Source organism: Schistocerca gregaria, chromosome 6, assembly GCF_023897955.1.
Source record: "Schistocerca gregaria isolate iqSchGreg1 chromosome 6, iqSchGreg1.2, whole genome shotgun sequence".
In the NCBI taxonomy this organism is placed as follows: Eukaryota; Metazoa; Arthropoda; class Insecta; order Orthoptera; family Acrididae; genus Schistocerca; species Schistocerca gregaria.
Genome location: NC_064925.1, coordinates 339,791,783 through 339,807,151, shown reverse-complemented (window position 1 = coordinate 339,807,151; position 15,369 = coordinate 339,791,783). Strand labels below are relative to the sequence as shown.

Genomic DNA, 15,369 nt, shown 5'->3' with positions numbered 1-15,369 from the left:
ACTTCTTGGGAGGTGAAGAAATACGTCCTTGGTTTCTGGCAAACACCTATGCTATGGACATACTTCAGTGCAGTTGTCTAACAGCGTAGGTTCTCTTCAAATGTTTTCTTGAAAAGAACATTTTCATTCAGGTAGTGAAGACATTAAAGCAGGTTGTCCATCTTGCATTCAAAGGTGTATGGAGTGCTCAGCTGACCAGATGGCATAGCTTTGAGGCCGTCGTGTGTTATAAATGCAGTCTTTTCCCAGTTAGCCTCATCAGCTACAATTCACTAGTAGTCAGTCTACATATTCATTGTGGAGAAATAATTAATTACCTTCAAGCTATCATGAATTCATGGCAACTTGTATACACCTGTTTTGGTGATTTTGTTCAGTCACAAGTATTCAGTAGAAAAATGCCATATGCCATGCTTCCTCTTCTTCACAAGGATCACAGGAAAGGACCAAGGACTCTCTGATGGCTGAATGATGTTGACTTGCATCATTTTCTCCATTTCCTATTTCATTTTGAATTGCCGCCGTTTATCTGGATATACCCTTTATGAGCACTCACTGATGGGGGAGGGAGGTGATCCCCAGTGTTGGCATGTTTCACATTGGATCATTTGGTCTGCCTTCTATCCACCAAATACTTGAACACATCCAAAAATTGATGCAGAAGCCAAGAGCTGTAGGCTGATAAATAGTAGATTATTCTGGTAGGTGGTTTTTACCAGTAGTGTTGCATTAGTGGCACTAAGCTGACCCTTCTGAATTGGTTTTGGTAGTTCCTATGCACGTAGCCTTAGTAAAGAACTGAGTTTGTTCATGGCTATTGATGCTACAGACTGTTATGTATCCACTTGTGATAATTATGGTTATCGCTGGTACATAGGTTTCTTCTATGAGCCTGAGTATCTTTTCTGCACTTTACCAGAGCTTTGCAATTGAACTGAATGGCTGGGATGTTGACCGTGGTATAAGTGTGTTTTCAGTGGCAGACAGTCAGCCATAGCAATTGTTGAGATTGCATGAAGCCCCATTGATGATAACACTGTGGCTGCATACTGGTAAAATGGCAGATTCAAAGGGCTGTTGACAGGACATAAGTTTCTATTGGAATTCTTCAACACAGTGGCCTTTGAATCTCAGGGCATAATCTTCTTCAAATTGTAACAAAAAGCATTTGATATCACAAGAAAATGGGATGAGAAGTTCCGCCATATGCAAGACACCTTTTTTCTTTTGTTTCACCCAAACATGTTTCAGCACTTTTGTGCTATTGTCAGTGGGTTCTATTTTTATTTTTAACTGTAAATTTGTTATTAAAATATTAACATTTGCATCGTTTACAACATTTTGTTAAAGTTGCATTTATAACTTAATTGGCGAAAAGTAACATATCTTACATTATGATATTGTCCTCTTGTTTTGGTAGCTGTTATGCTACACAATATACAACATGTCATCTGCAAAGAGCAAAATGTAAATTATTTCCTGTTTGTTATGCATTTACGAATGGAGATAAGATTGTATCACATTCTCTTTCTGTAACTTACGGTTTTCACAAGAAATTGCCCCAGGTTCAACTAGTGGTTGTCAGTGATGATGCTGATGTTATTTATTACATCTTGACAACTGTCATCTGTGGAGGATTTTCTGCTGGAGTGGCCTGACCTGCACAGGTAGTTGCTTCTTTTTCTTTCTCGGGCCTGAAATAATAGGTGGAACCTGTATTTGTCAATGGGGAACAACTGCAGCTTGTTGGAAAGTGACCTCAGTGAGGGTACAGTGACGGGCTGCCCTACATGAGAGAAGCAGTGATTTGCAGTTGCCTTGCATGGCATAAAATGTAATTTGTGTAACTACTATAAGTACGACTGAATGGCGTGAGAGAGATTACTCTAGTAGGTGCTTGTCTTTTAGCTGTCTAATGTCACGTCAGTATTCATTCAGTGAATAAATTATCTTCATATCTTATAAGTTGAATGACTTCTGTGTCACAGCAGTGTACTCATATTGCATCGTGGTCATCTGATGATGGGCTACACCTGAAATGCATTATGAAAAATAGAGGAGTTCCATTAACATCTATTGACTACTTTTCGTGACCTATCACCTTTTTTTAGAGTCATAATAAAAATCATTTGTATACATGGCAATCAATTTGGTAAGGAAGCTGCTTGTATTTGTGCCATTAAGAGCTTTGGATGTTGTCCAGTTGTTGCAGTTTGAGTCAAGTTCTCAACTATTTTCGTCTCTGTTGGTGTGCCTTGTATAGTTCGGTGCTACTCCGACATTCAGCCGAGGCAGCTTTCTTTTATTATGGTGACTTGTAGCACTATTCTTATTGTATAACTTACACTGTTGAGGCAGTCTCTGTTTTTATATATGTATTTTTTTCCGTGAAAGCCAAGATCATTTGATTTTAAGACTTTTACTCCAATTACTAGTTTTGACAGAATCGTCCTGTCATCTTCAGATTGGCATTACACTTTATGAAAAGAAATTAGGTAGTCAGTAATCTGCACAAGATACAATCACTTTGTGGGACGACCCAAATTTTACAAAAAATTAGTTCCATGCAATTTTTTTTATAAATAATTCAAAAAACATACTGTATACTACAAGAATTACAAAGGTAAATCTTTATACATGATTCATATTCAAAGATGTGATGCATTTCACCAATATAAATTACATGTACGCAAAAATATGATGGTAACAGGCATTTGTAGTCCTCCTAGATTGTCATTACGGGCTACAAGGTGCTCAGTACACCACAACAGCTGGTGAGCTCGCCCACTGTACACAACGATCTCTTTATTTATATCCTATACATACCATTCACTAATCCATCCAAGCCTAGTCATACAAAAAAATTATTGTACGCACCATAGAACAATAAATCCAAAAACCAGTGTGAGGGGTGGAAGGTTGGGAGGGTAGGGGGGATGTTAAAGGGAGGCCTATGGGGTAGGGGAGTATAGAAGGAGGGGCAGGAAATGGGGGGGGGAGAGTGAAAAATATCTGGCACTATGGCTGTTTTCAAAACATTTGCCAACCCTACACTATTCTTTACATTAGAAACTTCTTCAAAAACACAATTCTTTCAATTTTTTTATTAAGAAATCTATTGAGATGTCATTAGGGGCATGTCTTCCTCCAACAATTGATCTCAACGCTTTGTCATGGTTTTGAGTCTTAATTTGTGTTATTAATCTGGGTAATTCATATGACATACTTTTGAGCAATTGCTTGGTGCTCTCATCCAACAAGAAGTCTGACAATTGATTGATTTTTTGTCCTAATCTCACCGTTAAATTTCTTGATTAGGTCCTTATAGGTGTGCACTATGCCATTATCTTCAAAAATATTTTCAGTTTTCTGAATGCAGTCAGCTACACAAAAAACAAGCGCTGCATTGCTTCTGTTTTCCTTAATAACTATTGCTTTACTGTTTGCCAGCTTTCCAGGAATAGGTTTGACAACTCTTTTCTAATAACCTGAGCTATTTTGACTACCAAAGATACATTCTGACGCTTCTTGAGGGAACAAGAATACAGAACAATTTTTATTTCTAAAACTATTTCATTAATAATACAATGGTGCCACCTGACATCTACACAGTGAGTCACAAGGGCACTGCGATGCCTCAATTTACGAGGTGCGACAATAAAGTAATGAGACTGATGTTACAAAAAAATGTTGCTTCCATTTTAACCAAGTTTAGTGTTGTCTCCTTCAAAGTAGTTCCCTTCTGATTGCACACACTTTTTCCAACGCTTCTGCCATTGAAGGTAACATTTCTGGAACTGATCTTCTGAAATATCCTCCAAGACCCTCGTCACAGCTTTTTGGACATCTTGTGTTGTTTGAAAATGGTGTCCCATGACCACCGTTTTGACTCTTGAAAATAGAAACAAGTCACACGGAGCAATATCTGTCCAATAAGGTGGCTGTGGTACTACTGAAATTTATTTTGAAGTTAAAAATTGCAGTACTGGCAGAGCAGTATGGGATGGCGCATTATCATGATACAGAATCCTATTATCAGCAATGTTGGCATGGACACAAAGAACTCTTTTTACGAAGTCTTTCTAAAATTTCTTTGTATTAATATGGTTAACTGTTTGTCCAGGAGGCACCCACTCTTTATTCCCTTGGAATCAAAGAAGCACACAAGCATGCATTTCACTTTTGACTTTGACATGTGAGCTTTCTTCGGTCTGGGTGATCCCTTTGAGCACCATTCCGAACTTTGGCGTTTTGTCTCTATATCGTACTGAGAAAACCAACGTTCATCACCAGTGATAACATGGCTCAACAATTCTGGATTGATTTCCGTTTGCTCTAACAGATCGGCTGCCAAATTTTTACATGTTTCTCACTGTTGTGGTGTGAGATCTTGATGTTCAGTTCTTTTGCAATCATTTTTACGGATAATCTTCTATCACATCGTACGAGTTCACCCAACCTGGTCAAGTTGACTTGCGTCCGTGAGGTTTATGGTCGTCCACTGCGGTCTTCATCTTCAACATTCGTTCTGTCTTCACGAAACATTTTATGCCAATGAAAAACTTGAGCTCTTGACATAACCTCCTCTCCAAAAGCCTTCTGAAGCTTACCGTACATTGTCGTCACATTTTCACCCAATATAACATAAAAAGAAATGGCATACCATTGCGCAATATTATGCAGTTCCCTGGCAGGTCGATAGATACACAAACACAATAAACATACACACAAAATTTAAGCTTTCACAACCAACGGTTGCTTCTTCAGGAAAGAGGGAAGGAGAGGGAAAGACGAAAGGATGTGGGTTTTAAGGAAGAGGGTAAGGAGTCATTCCAATCCCGGGAGCGGAAAGACTTCCTCTAGGGGGAAAAAAAGGACAGGTGTACACTCGTGCACACATACAAACGCACACATATCCATCCGCACATACACAGACACAAGCAGACATTTGTAAAGGCAAAGAGTTTGGGCAGAGATGTCAGTCAAGGCGGAAGTACACAGGCAAAGATGTTGTTGAAAGACAGGTGAGGTATAAGTGGCGGCAACTTGAAATTAGCGGAGGTTGAGGCCTGGCGGATAACGAGAAGAGAGGATATACTGAAGGGCAAGTTCCCATCTCTGGAGTTCTGACAGGTTGGTGTTAGTGGAAAGTATCCAGATAACCCGGATGGTGTAACACTTTGCCAAGATGTGCTGACCGTGCACCAAGGCATGTTTAGCCACAGGGTGATCCTCATTACCAACGAACACTGTCTGCCAGTGTCCATTCATGCGGATGGACAGTTTGTTGCTGGTCATTCCCACATAGAAAGCTTCACAGTGTAGGCAGGTCAGTTGGTAAATCACGTGGGTGCTTTCACACGTGGCTCTGCCTTTGATTGTGTACACCATCAGGGTTACAGGACTGGAGTAGGTGGTGGTGGGAAGGTGCATGGGACAGTTTTTACACCGGGGGTGGTTACAAGGGTAGGAGCCAGAGGGTAGGGAAGGTGGTTTGGGGATTTCATAGGGATGAACTAAGAGGTTACGAAGATTAGGTGGATGGCGGAAAGACACTCTTGGTGGAGTGGGGAGGATTTCGTGAAGAATGGATCTCATTTCAGGGCAGGATTTGAGGAAGTCGTATCCCTGCTGGAGAGCCACATTCAGAGTCTGATCCAGTCCCGAAAAGTATCCTGTCACAAGTGGGGTACTTTTGTGGTTCTTCTGTGGGAGGTTCTGGGTTTGAGGGGATGAGGAAGTGGCTCTGGTTATTTGCTTCTGTACCAGGTCGGGAGGGTAGTTGCGGGATGCGAAAGCTGTTCTCAGGTTGTTGGTGTAGTGGTTCAGGGATTCCTGACTGGAGCAGATTCGTTTGCCACGAAGACCTAGGCTGTAGAGAAGGGACCGTTTGATGTGGAATCGGTGGCAGCTGTCATAATGGAGGTACTGTTGCTTGTTGGTGGGTTTGATGTGGACAAGTGAAGCTGGCCATTGGACAGATGGAGGTCAACATCAAGGAAAGTGGCATGGGATTTTGAGTAGGACCAGGTGTATCTGATGGAACCAAAGGAGTTGAGGTAGTTCCTTGTATGTCTGTGTATGTGCAGACGGGTGTGTGTGTGTGTGTGTGTGTGTGTGTGTGTGTGTGTGTGTGTGTGTGTGTACCTGCCCTTTCACCAGGTTTTAAATTGTAATACATTTCCAGGGGCAGATGTGGACTCTGACCACAATCTATTGGTTATGAACTGTAGATTAAAACTGAAGAAACTGCAAAAAGGTGGGAATTTAAGGAGATGGGACCTGGATAAAATGACTAAACCAGAGGTTGTACAAAGTTTCAGGGAGAGCATAAGGGAAAAATTGACAGGAATGGGGGAAAGAAATACAGTAGAAGAACAACGGGTAGCTTTGAGAGATGAAGTAGTGAAGGCAACAGAGGATCAAGTAGGTAAAAAGGCAAGGGCTAATAGAAATCCTTGGGTAACAGAAGAAATATTGAATTTAAATGATGAAAGGAGAAAATATAAAAATGCAGTAAATGAAGCAGGCAAAAGGAATACAAATGTCACAAAAATGAGATCGACAGGAAGTGCAAAATAGCTAAGCAGGGATGGCTAGAGGACAAATGTAAGGATGTAGAGGCTTATCTCACCAGGGGTAAGATAAATACTGCCTACAGGAAAATTAAAGAGATGTTTCGAGGAAAGAGAACCACTTGTATGAATATCAAGAGCTCAGATGGAAACCCAGAAGGGAAAGCAGAAAGGTGGAAGGAGTATATAGAGGGTCTATACAAGGGCGATGTACTTGAGGACAATATTATGGAAATGGAAGAGGATTTAGATGAAGATGAAATGGGAGATATGATACTGCGGGAAGAGTTTGACGGAGCACTGAAAGACCTGAGTTGAACCAAGGCCCCAGGAGTAGACAACATTCCATTAGAATTACTGATGGACTTGGGAGAGCCAGTCCTGACAAAACTCTACCATTTGTTGAGCAAGATGTATGAGACAGGCGAAACACCCTCAGACTTCAAGAAGAATATAATAATTCCAATCCCAAAGAAAGCAGGTGTTGACAGATGTGAAAAGTTACCTAACTATCAGTTTCATAAGCCACGGCTGCAAAATACTAACACGAATTCTTTACAGACGAATGGAAAAACTGGTAGAAGCCGACCTTGGGAAAGATCAGGTTGGATTCCATGGAAATGGAAAGCTTTTGACAGTGTTGACTGGAATACTCTCTAGCAGTGGTTGGGAAGGGAGTGAGACAGGGTTGTAGCCTCTCTCCGATGCTATTCAATCTGTATATTGAGCAATCAGTAAAGGAAACAAAAGAAGAATTCAGAGTAGGAATTAAAATCCATGGAGAAGAAATTAAAACTTTGAGGTTCGCCAGTGACATTGTAATTCTGTCAGAGACAGCAAAGGACCTGGAAGAGCAGTTGAACGGAACGGATAGTGTCTTAAAAGGAGGATATAAGATGAACATCAACAAAAGCAAAACGAGAATAATGGAATGTAGTCAAATTTAATCAGGTGACAGTGAGGGAATTAGATTAGGAAATGAGACACTTAAAGTAGTAAAGGAGTTTTGCTATTTGGGGAGCAAAATAACTGATGACGGTTGAAGTAGAGAGGATATAAAATGTAGACTGGCAATGGCAAGGAAAGCGTTTCTGAAGAAGAGAAATTTGTTAACATCGAGTATAGATTTAAGTGCCAGGAAGTCATTTCAGTAAGTATCTGTATGGAGTGTAGCCATGTATGGAAGTGAAGCATGGACAATAAATAGTTTAGACAAGAAGAGAATAGAAGCTTTTGAAATGTGGTGCTACAGAAGAATGCTGAAGATTAGATTTGTAGATCACATAACTAATGAGGAGGTATTGAATAGAATTGGGGAGAAGAGAATTTGTGGCAGAACTTGACTAGAAGAAGAGATCGGCTGGTGGGCATATACTGAGGCATCAAGGAATCACCAATTTAGTATTGGAGGGCAGCTTGGAGGGTAAAAATCGTAGAGGGAGACAAAGAGATGAATACACTAAACAGATTCAGAAGGATGTAGTTGCAGTAGGTACTGGGAAATGAAGAAGTTTGCACGTGATAGAGTAGCATGGAGAGCTGCATCAAACCAGTCTCTGGACTGAAGACCGCAACAACTACCGGTTGTACTGAATCAGTAATGTAACTGAATAAATACTCTAATAAAATTAACTTCAAACACAAAATGAAATTTTGTCTTCTTGAGAATGCTTTCTATTCCATAGAAGAATTTTTGAATGTGTAGTAGCATGGTATATGTGTATCTGTGGTTTTGTGTTGAAAAGAGGAAGAGAAATTTAAGATTCAGGATTTCAGCCAGATGTGTTGACATTTTGCCACAATAATTTGCCTAACAACTGTTCAGTCATATTCAGGTGAGTATTTTAGACCGTCTAAAACACTCACCTAAAGATGTTTTTTAGCCAAAATATCATGGCTATATGTTGATGACGTCCAACTGCAGTCCCAAAACTTTATGGAACACTGTTTATGTCAGGAAAAGTTCAAGAATAAGATTGAACATACTTCAGTATAAATTAATCACCATGCATGAAAAATAGTATAACTTAAGCAAACACATAAATAAGAAACATGTTTTCTGTATGTTTCTCTGAATATGTTTACTATAGTTGTAAAATTGATTTGTTCTACATCTTAGTGAGAGTTTGCAATTATTATCCATGGATTGTATTGTATTGGTCCTGTTGCCTTCAAAAGCAGCTTATGCATAAGACTTTGAGCAAGTCAGTTTATAAGTAAAGAGGTGAAAGTGATTTCTGTCAATACTTATTAAAAATTACAAATTATATACTTTATAATTTAGTATTTGTATAGAACATTTCGTAAATTTAAATTTTCTTCAATGGATTAAAAGCAGTGGATCTCTAAATATAACAGTAACGAGTTCTGAAAAGTTTTAGGTTTACGGGAAATTTGTTATAAAGTTTAACTCCCTTGTGGAAAGTACCATTTCCACGTAGGAATGTGTAGTTGTGCATCATATGTAAGTTCTTGTTCTGTCTGGTAAAGCAATCATGAATTTAAGATAAAGAAAAAAGAAAGAAAGAAAAAAAAGAAGCATAATCTAATGTACTTAGCCATTAATGATGATGTAAATAAAATAGAAAGAAACTTCCACATGGGAAAAATATATTAAAAACAAAGATTCCAAGACTTACCAAGCGGGAAAGCGCCGGCAGACAGGCACATGAACAAAACACACAAACACACACACAGAATTACTAGCTTTCGCAACCGATGGTTGCTTCTTCGGGAAGGAGAGGGAAAGACGAAAGGATGTGGGTTTTAAGGGAGAGGGTAAGGAGTAATTCCAATCCCGGGAGCGGAAAGACTTCCCTTAGGGGAAAAAAAGGACAGGTGTACACTCGCACACACAAAAATATGTCTGCTTGTGTCTGTGTATGTGCGGATGGATATGTGTGTGTGTGTGTGTGTGTGTGTGTGTGTGTGTGCGAGTGTACACCTGTCCTTTTTTTCCCCTAAGGGAAGTCTTTCCGCTCCCGGGATTGGAATGACTCCTTACCCTCTCCCTTAAAACCCACATCCTTTCGTCTTTCCCTCTCCTTCCTGAAGAAGCAACCATCGGTTGCGAAAGCTAATAATTCTGTGTGTGTGTTTGTGTGTTTTGTTCATGTGCCTGTCTGCCGGCGCTTTCCCGCTTGGTAAGTCTTGGAATCTTTGTTTTTAATGTATTTAGCCATTACATTTTTTAAAGAATATTTACTGGGAGATGCAAGTAACTATCTAACCAAGTAAATAAATAATACCAGTATACATGAAAATCACTTAAGTAATTATCCTTCTTTTCAGTGCTATGCCAAATTCGCAGCAAAGGAAACACTGAATCGTCACATACGTACGCACACGGGTATCAAACCTCATATCTGCCAGTTCTGTGGCAAGAGTTTTATACAGTCTGCCCAACTTCGAGCTCACATTTTCCATCATACAGGTATTTAAAAGAACAGAGAGTTTTACACAATTTATACATAAATTATACATACCTCTAAATTTAACCTTAAATTACTGTTAATTTTAATAATAATTTCAATTCATAGTTCATTCCTTGGGTGAATAGAGGAATAGATTGATGAAGATTAAAAAGGAGTGGCAGCTCACTAAGATCCCAAAGTAAAGACCCACCTGTTTCAAAAACAAGGGTATAAAGAAATTGCAGTGTTATGCTACTTTTCCATTCCTGGAATTAACATTTTATCTCCATTTCCAACATTTTTTTATTGCTCTCGTCAAATTTAATGTGTTCAAATGTTAATTCGCACTCGTTTTTGTGTCAATACATCTATGATTTTCCTGCAATTTATGCATTATGAAACAATGTTTGTGGAGAAAAAAACTAGGGTGATTGACATAAAATGATGCAGGCATTGTGTTGGCCTTCAAGCAGTATTTACAAACATTACACAGTTAACTTTCTTGATACTAGGGTGCTCTACTCAGCAGATCAAAATTGATAAAAGTCAGAACTTTTTTTTTGGTGATTTGTCTCGTGTTGCTGCCAACCTCTTCTTGGCATATTGGCTGATGGAAGTAACAGTTGTGACAGAAGTTGGAGGAATGTGTGACTTCAGAGGAACATCCATTTGTTTCCTATCTTTATCAAATGTGTCTTCCAGTACTGCATGCTCTACAATAAATATCATCCTTACATTATTGTAAACATATTGTTTCAGCTTAACTTTGTCCTGTTATCATGATCATAAGCAGACGACGTCTACTTCCCAGTATTTGTAACCCAGTAATATACAGTAGTATCCCTTATGATTTGTATAAGCACAGAATGTAGTGTCATTTGCTAGTGAAGATTGACATCATTGGCAGCACTATTAAAACTGTTCCTACAACTGAGGTGAGACAATTTCAGTTGACTTAGCTACTCCATCAACTGCCATGCGAAGAGTTTAGTGTGTGTACCATGTTCATAGCCTTGTGTTTAGTGATTGAAGTGTGTCATTAGCTGTTTCTTTCACATTGTTGTTTACTGTCGCAGTTTTAAGACGTAAAAAAAGGTGTTACCAAAAGAGACAGGAAAACCCTTTCTATGGGAGAAATGGCAAAAATTCTCGAAAGAGTTGAAGCTCATTGTGGGGCATATGTTGCATTAGCACAGAGTGTAGGAATACCTGTGTCTTTGCTGGACACTGTCATGAAAAACAGAGACTCTGTTTTGGAAAGTGCAAGCAACAGTGGGCCAAATTCTAAAAATTTAAATATACTAGTTATTCTACATGTGTTGAGCTATAAGAAGTTCCAAAGAACTAATTTCAGGGAGCATGTGCTTCAAACATTACAGTGAACTGTGTGATGTTACACAAAAAGGTTCTGACAGTCACCAGTGTGCTTGGGATCGAGGATTTCAACCTTTAAATGCGGCAGATTGTTAGGTTTGAGGAGCGGTACAATGTTGTGTACAAAACCGTATGCGTGAAGGAAACAGTGTAGATATAAAAACTGTTAGTGAATGACAGAGTCACAGGTTAAAGGAAGTGATGAATCCATATAAACTGAAGGATAATTTTACATCTGTGATACAGGTTTCTTTTTCAGCAACCTGCCAAACAAAATACTTGCCTTCAAAGGCAAAAATTGCCATGGAGAAAAACACAGTAAAGTTCACGCAACAGTAATGTTAGGCACAAATGTGGGATGGTTCTGAAAAATTAAACCATTCGTGATGGGCAAATTGAAAAAAAAACACATTGTTTTAAAAATACAAAAACATTGCCAACAAACTACAGTGCCAATGATTAACCGTGAAAACCATGGATGATATCAGAATTATTTGAGAAGCAATTACATTGCCCTGATGCAAGAATGGGAACCCATAGCAGGAAAATTCTCTTTTTAGCAAATTTTTGCCCTGCACATCCCAAAAATATAAGTTTATATAATGTGTAATTAGAGTTTCTGCCAACAAGCTTCCCTAGGAAATTTAGCCCTTGGCTTTGGGTATTATTCATGCCTTCAAAACGTACTACAGGAAAGGAATTGTGCAGAAGCCATCAACTTTGATGGAGACTGGGAAACATTCAGCCTCCTTTAAAGTGTCAATTATAAATGCTTTGCATTATATTGCCAAGGTAAGGACAGAGGTTCAGAAGGCCACCATCTCCAGCTGCTTCCAAAAAACGGGATTCATTGAAGCCGACCAGGGAAATGGATGTGGCACACAAAACCTGAGTGTTAATGACAGCTCTGAAAATCTACTTGCTTCATCATGGGAAAATCTGCAGCAGGAGCATCCGGTTCAAGATTTCGTACACATTGATGACAATGTTGTCACCGTGGAAAGTGTACCTCTTGAGTACATGATTGACTTTCATACAAAAGAAAACGCTGACAGTGCAGAAAGTGACAGTGATAGTGATGATGACAGTGATAGTGATGATACAGTGATATTCCCCCATTATAAATGCAGTAGTGAAAACAATAAAAAATATATTGCTGCTTCAGATGTTGATGACAAAACTTTCCACTGTGTTTATGAACTGGAAAATGAAAAACAAAAAATTCACCAAAAAAATCAAAACAATCCACAGTTTTGAATTTTTTTGCTAAAAAGTTGTAACAACTGTACCCATTTCTTCACATTGCATTTATGTAAGACATTCCAAATTATAATAAAAAGGCTGTAGTGTAGTATAGTACCTTCACTTGGTTTGCATTATTTTTAGTGTGACTTGCTGAGCAAAAGTGTAAATGTCACATCAACTGCTAAACATAGCACAAAATTCAAATAACCTCATCCCTGATGAGTATTTTTATGCCTATTACATGCACTATTGGAATAATGAAAACATAAAAGTGGGGCAAAAAAAGCATCAGAGTGGAGATACGTAGTAGAAAATCACTATCTGAACCTTACAAAACTTTACTAGATGACTTTAAACAGTACATATTGCTACACGTGAAAGTGTTAGAATTTTTGAATTTGATATGCATAAATCTTTTGCTTCACCTTTATTCGCTTCATTCCCTATCCAAATTTAAATACAGCAGTTTTACACAAAACACAGAAACGTTTGTTAGAAGCAGGAATGGCTGTTTTTTCTGTCATCTATATTATTTTACCTTTATTTTTTGTAATTATTGCATACTATTTTCTACAATATGATAAAGGTCAGTTCACACTCACCGTCACCGTCATGTCACGTCACGTCACATCACGTCTCATCAAAACAATCTGCAGTGCATTTCAAATGGCAGTGTCCAAGCTGGCCATCATGTCATGCCATGTCAGTCACGTTACCATCGAGGTTTCTCAGGCAGAAAGTTTTACGGTTGATGTCATCTGTCCATTGTTGGTCATGTGAACCCCCAAGTCTGTTTCCTCCGGATACACGGCCTTGCACTGATCTCCATATTTAGTTTCTTTGTGGTTTTTGTAGTGGACATCAGTTGTTTGTTATTAATTATTTGTGTGATTTATTACAATTTTTTTGTTTTGTTATTTCTTTTGTTAAAATATATAATTTTGTAATAAATAATAAAAGATTAATTGAAGTGTTACTTGCCCTCTACTACATTTATAAAGTAAATGTTTATACATACCTGTATCTTATTTAATATTTTACAGTGAAGTGGATAGTGTTATGACTGCAACTTGAAGTGAAAAATGTACTGTAAGTAGAATCAGACTGATTAGTAAGTGGAATTTATTTATATGTTGTCAGCTTTCATAAAGAATGGACTGAAACCTCTCATCATTTATTATAAAACTATATTTTAAAAAAAAGAAATAATGTAACAAAAATTTATTACATATAACAAAAATAACAAATGATAAACAACGTGATGTCAGTCACGAAAACCACAATGAAATGAAATACCTGCGCATGGCTGTGTATCGGAAGGAAATGAGCGTGGGGTCACATGATCCACAGTGGACAGATGACGTCAGCTGTCAAAACTTTCTTCTTGAGAAACCTTGACAGTGTGCGATGTGACAGTATGGCAACATGTATGCTGACATTTGAAATGCATTGCTGAATGTTTTGTTAGGACCGAGCCTTTAAAGTGCTAGTCATGGCGCAAAAAAATGTCTGCGGTGGGTGCAGGAATGGGAGGCTGCTATTGGTGAGATGCTAGACAGTGCACAGAGAGCTAAAATGCACATAAAGGCAAACATCTCATTGACAAAACTAGATTATGTTGAAGATAGGTCATTTTTTAATAAATATTTACCCTGTGTTGGTTGTATACCCATTTCAGGAGACTTGGGAGAATATATCAGGGCACTGGCAGAATGAAAGGAGAAATCAAAGATGATACGAAAGAGGTTCCTATTGCAGTTATTGCTGATGGAATTTGCTTCATTAATGGGAGGCACTTATTTCCAGTTTTATTTCAACCAAAGACCGAAATATCAGAACAGAAACTGTATCTGGTTTCCTGTAACATTTCACATGTTACTTACAGAAGTACTTGTGCCCAGGCCACAGTAGATGTCTTAAATGACTACAGCATTTAATATGAAAATGTTATGGAATTAATATCAGACTCTGGTGCATACATGGGATCTTGTAATGATGCAGTTAAAATATGGACTAGAGACCATTTAAACATTTCAGATGCAGGATGCCCAAAATAAATTTTGGAGGTGACATAATGAAAGATCTAAAGGACCTAAATTTTATTGTCAGTAAATTGAAATTGGCATTTCTGCAGTCTTGCAAAATGAAAAGCACAAAGCTTCAATTCCATAAAGAGAAATTTAGTCATTTGCCACAAAAACTTTTTCCCAGTCCAGTAACCACAATATGGAGTCCTTGTTTCCATACAGGGCAGTACTTGGACACATACTTACCAGCAATCACTTAATTTTTCAGGTAATTAGAAACAAAAATGCTGCGGCAGAGTTCATTCTTGATCATTTAAATAATGAATCTACACTAGGTTTAGTATTCTGACAATGCAAATGTGTGACACATGTCTTAGCAGTGTTACAAGTTTAAATGCTATCAGTTTGGAAGAGCTGTTGTATCTACTATTTGGGCACCTATGAACAATGTGGGTCCAATGTACAATTTAGTTGTAAGTGACAAAAGGAGGTTGTTGAAGCCAGACAGTAATGAAACAGCTTCAGTGATTACATTCAGTAGATAAACATTTGTATATAGGCCTATAACATGTGTCAGTTTGAATTAGAACTGACGCTGTGGTGTTCTGTTATAGAAATAATCAGTTAACAAAATTTGTTTAAAAAAAGAAAAAGAAAACTGTGAACAGTTAAAAATCCAATTTTTGAGGTAAGTCCATAAATTCAGCATTTACATTTTTTGATATGTTTACACAT

The 15,369-nt window shown here is 38.2% G+C and overlaps 2 protein-coding genes across 2 annotated transcripts in view; both read left to right on the top strand.

Moving 5' to 3' along the window:
- The window catches only part of LOC126278599 (gastrula zinc finger protein XlCGF57.1-like), a 486,383-nt gene that overhangs the window by 145,387 nt on the left and 325,627 nt on the right, over nucleotides 1–15,369 (top strand). The gene's annotated exons all lie outside the window — the stretch shown is intronic.
- LOC126278598 (zinc finger protein 726-like) overlaps nucleotides 1–15,369 on the top strand; it is a 232,057-nt gene that overhangs the window by 145,354 nt on the left and 71,334 nt on the right. Inside the window, exon 10 of the mRNA XM_049978820.1 lies at nucleotides 9,867–10,008. Coding sequence (XP_049834777.1) covers nucleotides 9,867–10,008 — 142 coding nt within the window. The remainder of the gene's footprint in view (nucleotides 1–9,866; nucleotides 10,009–15,369) is intronic.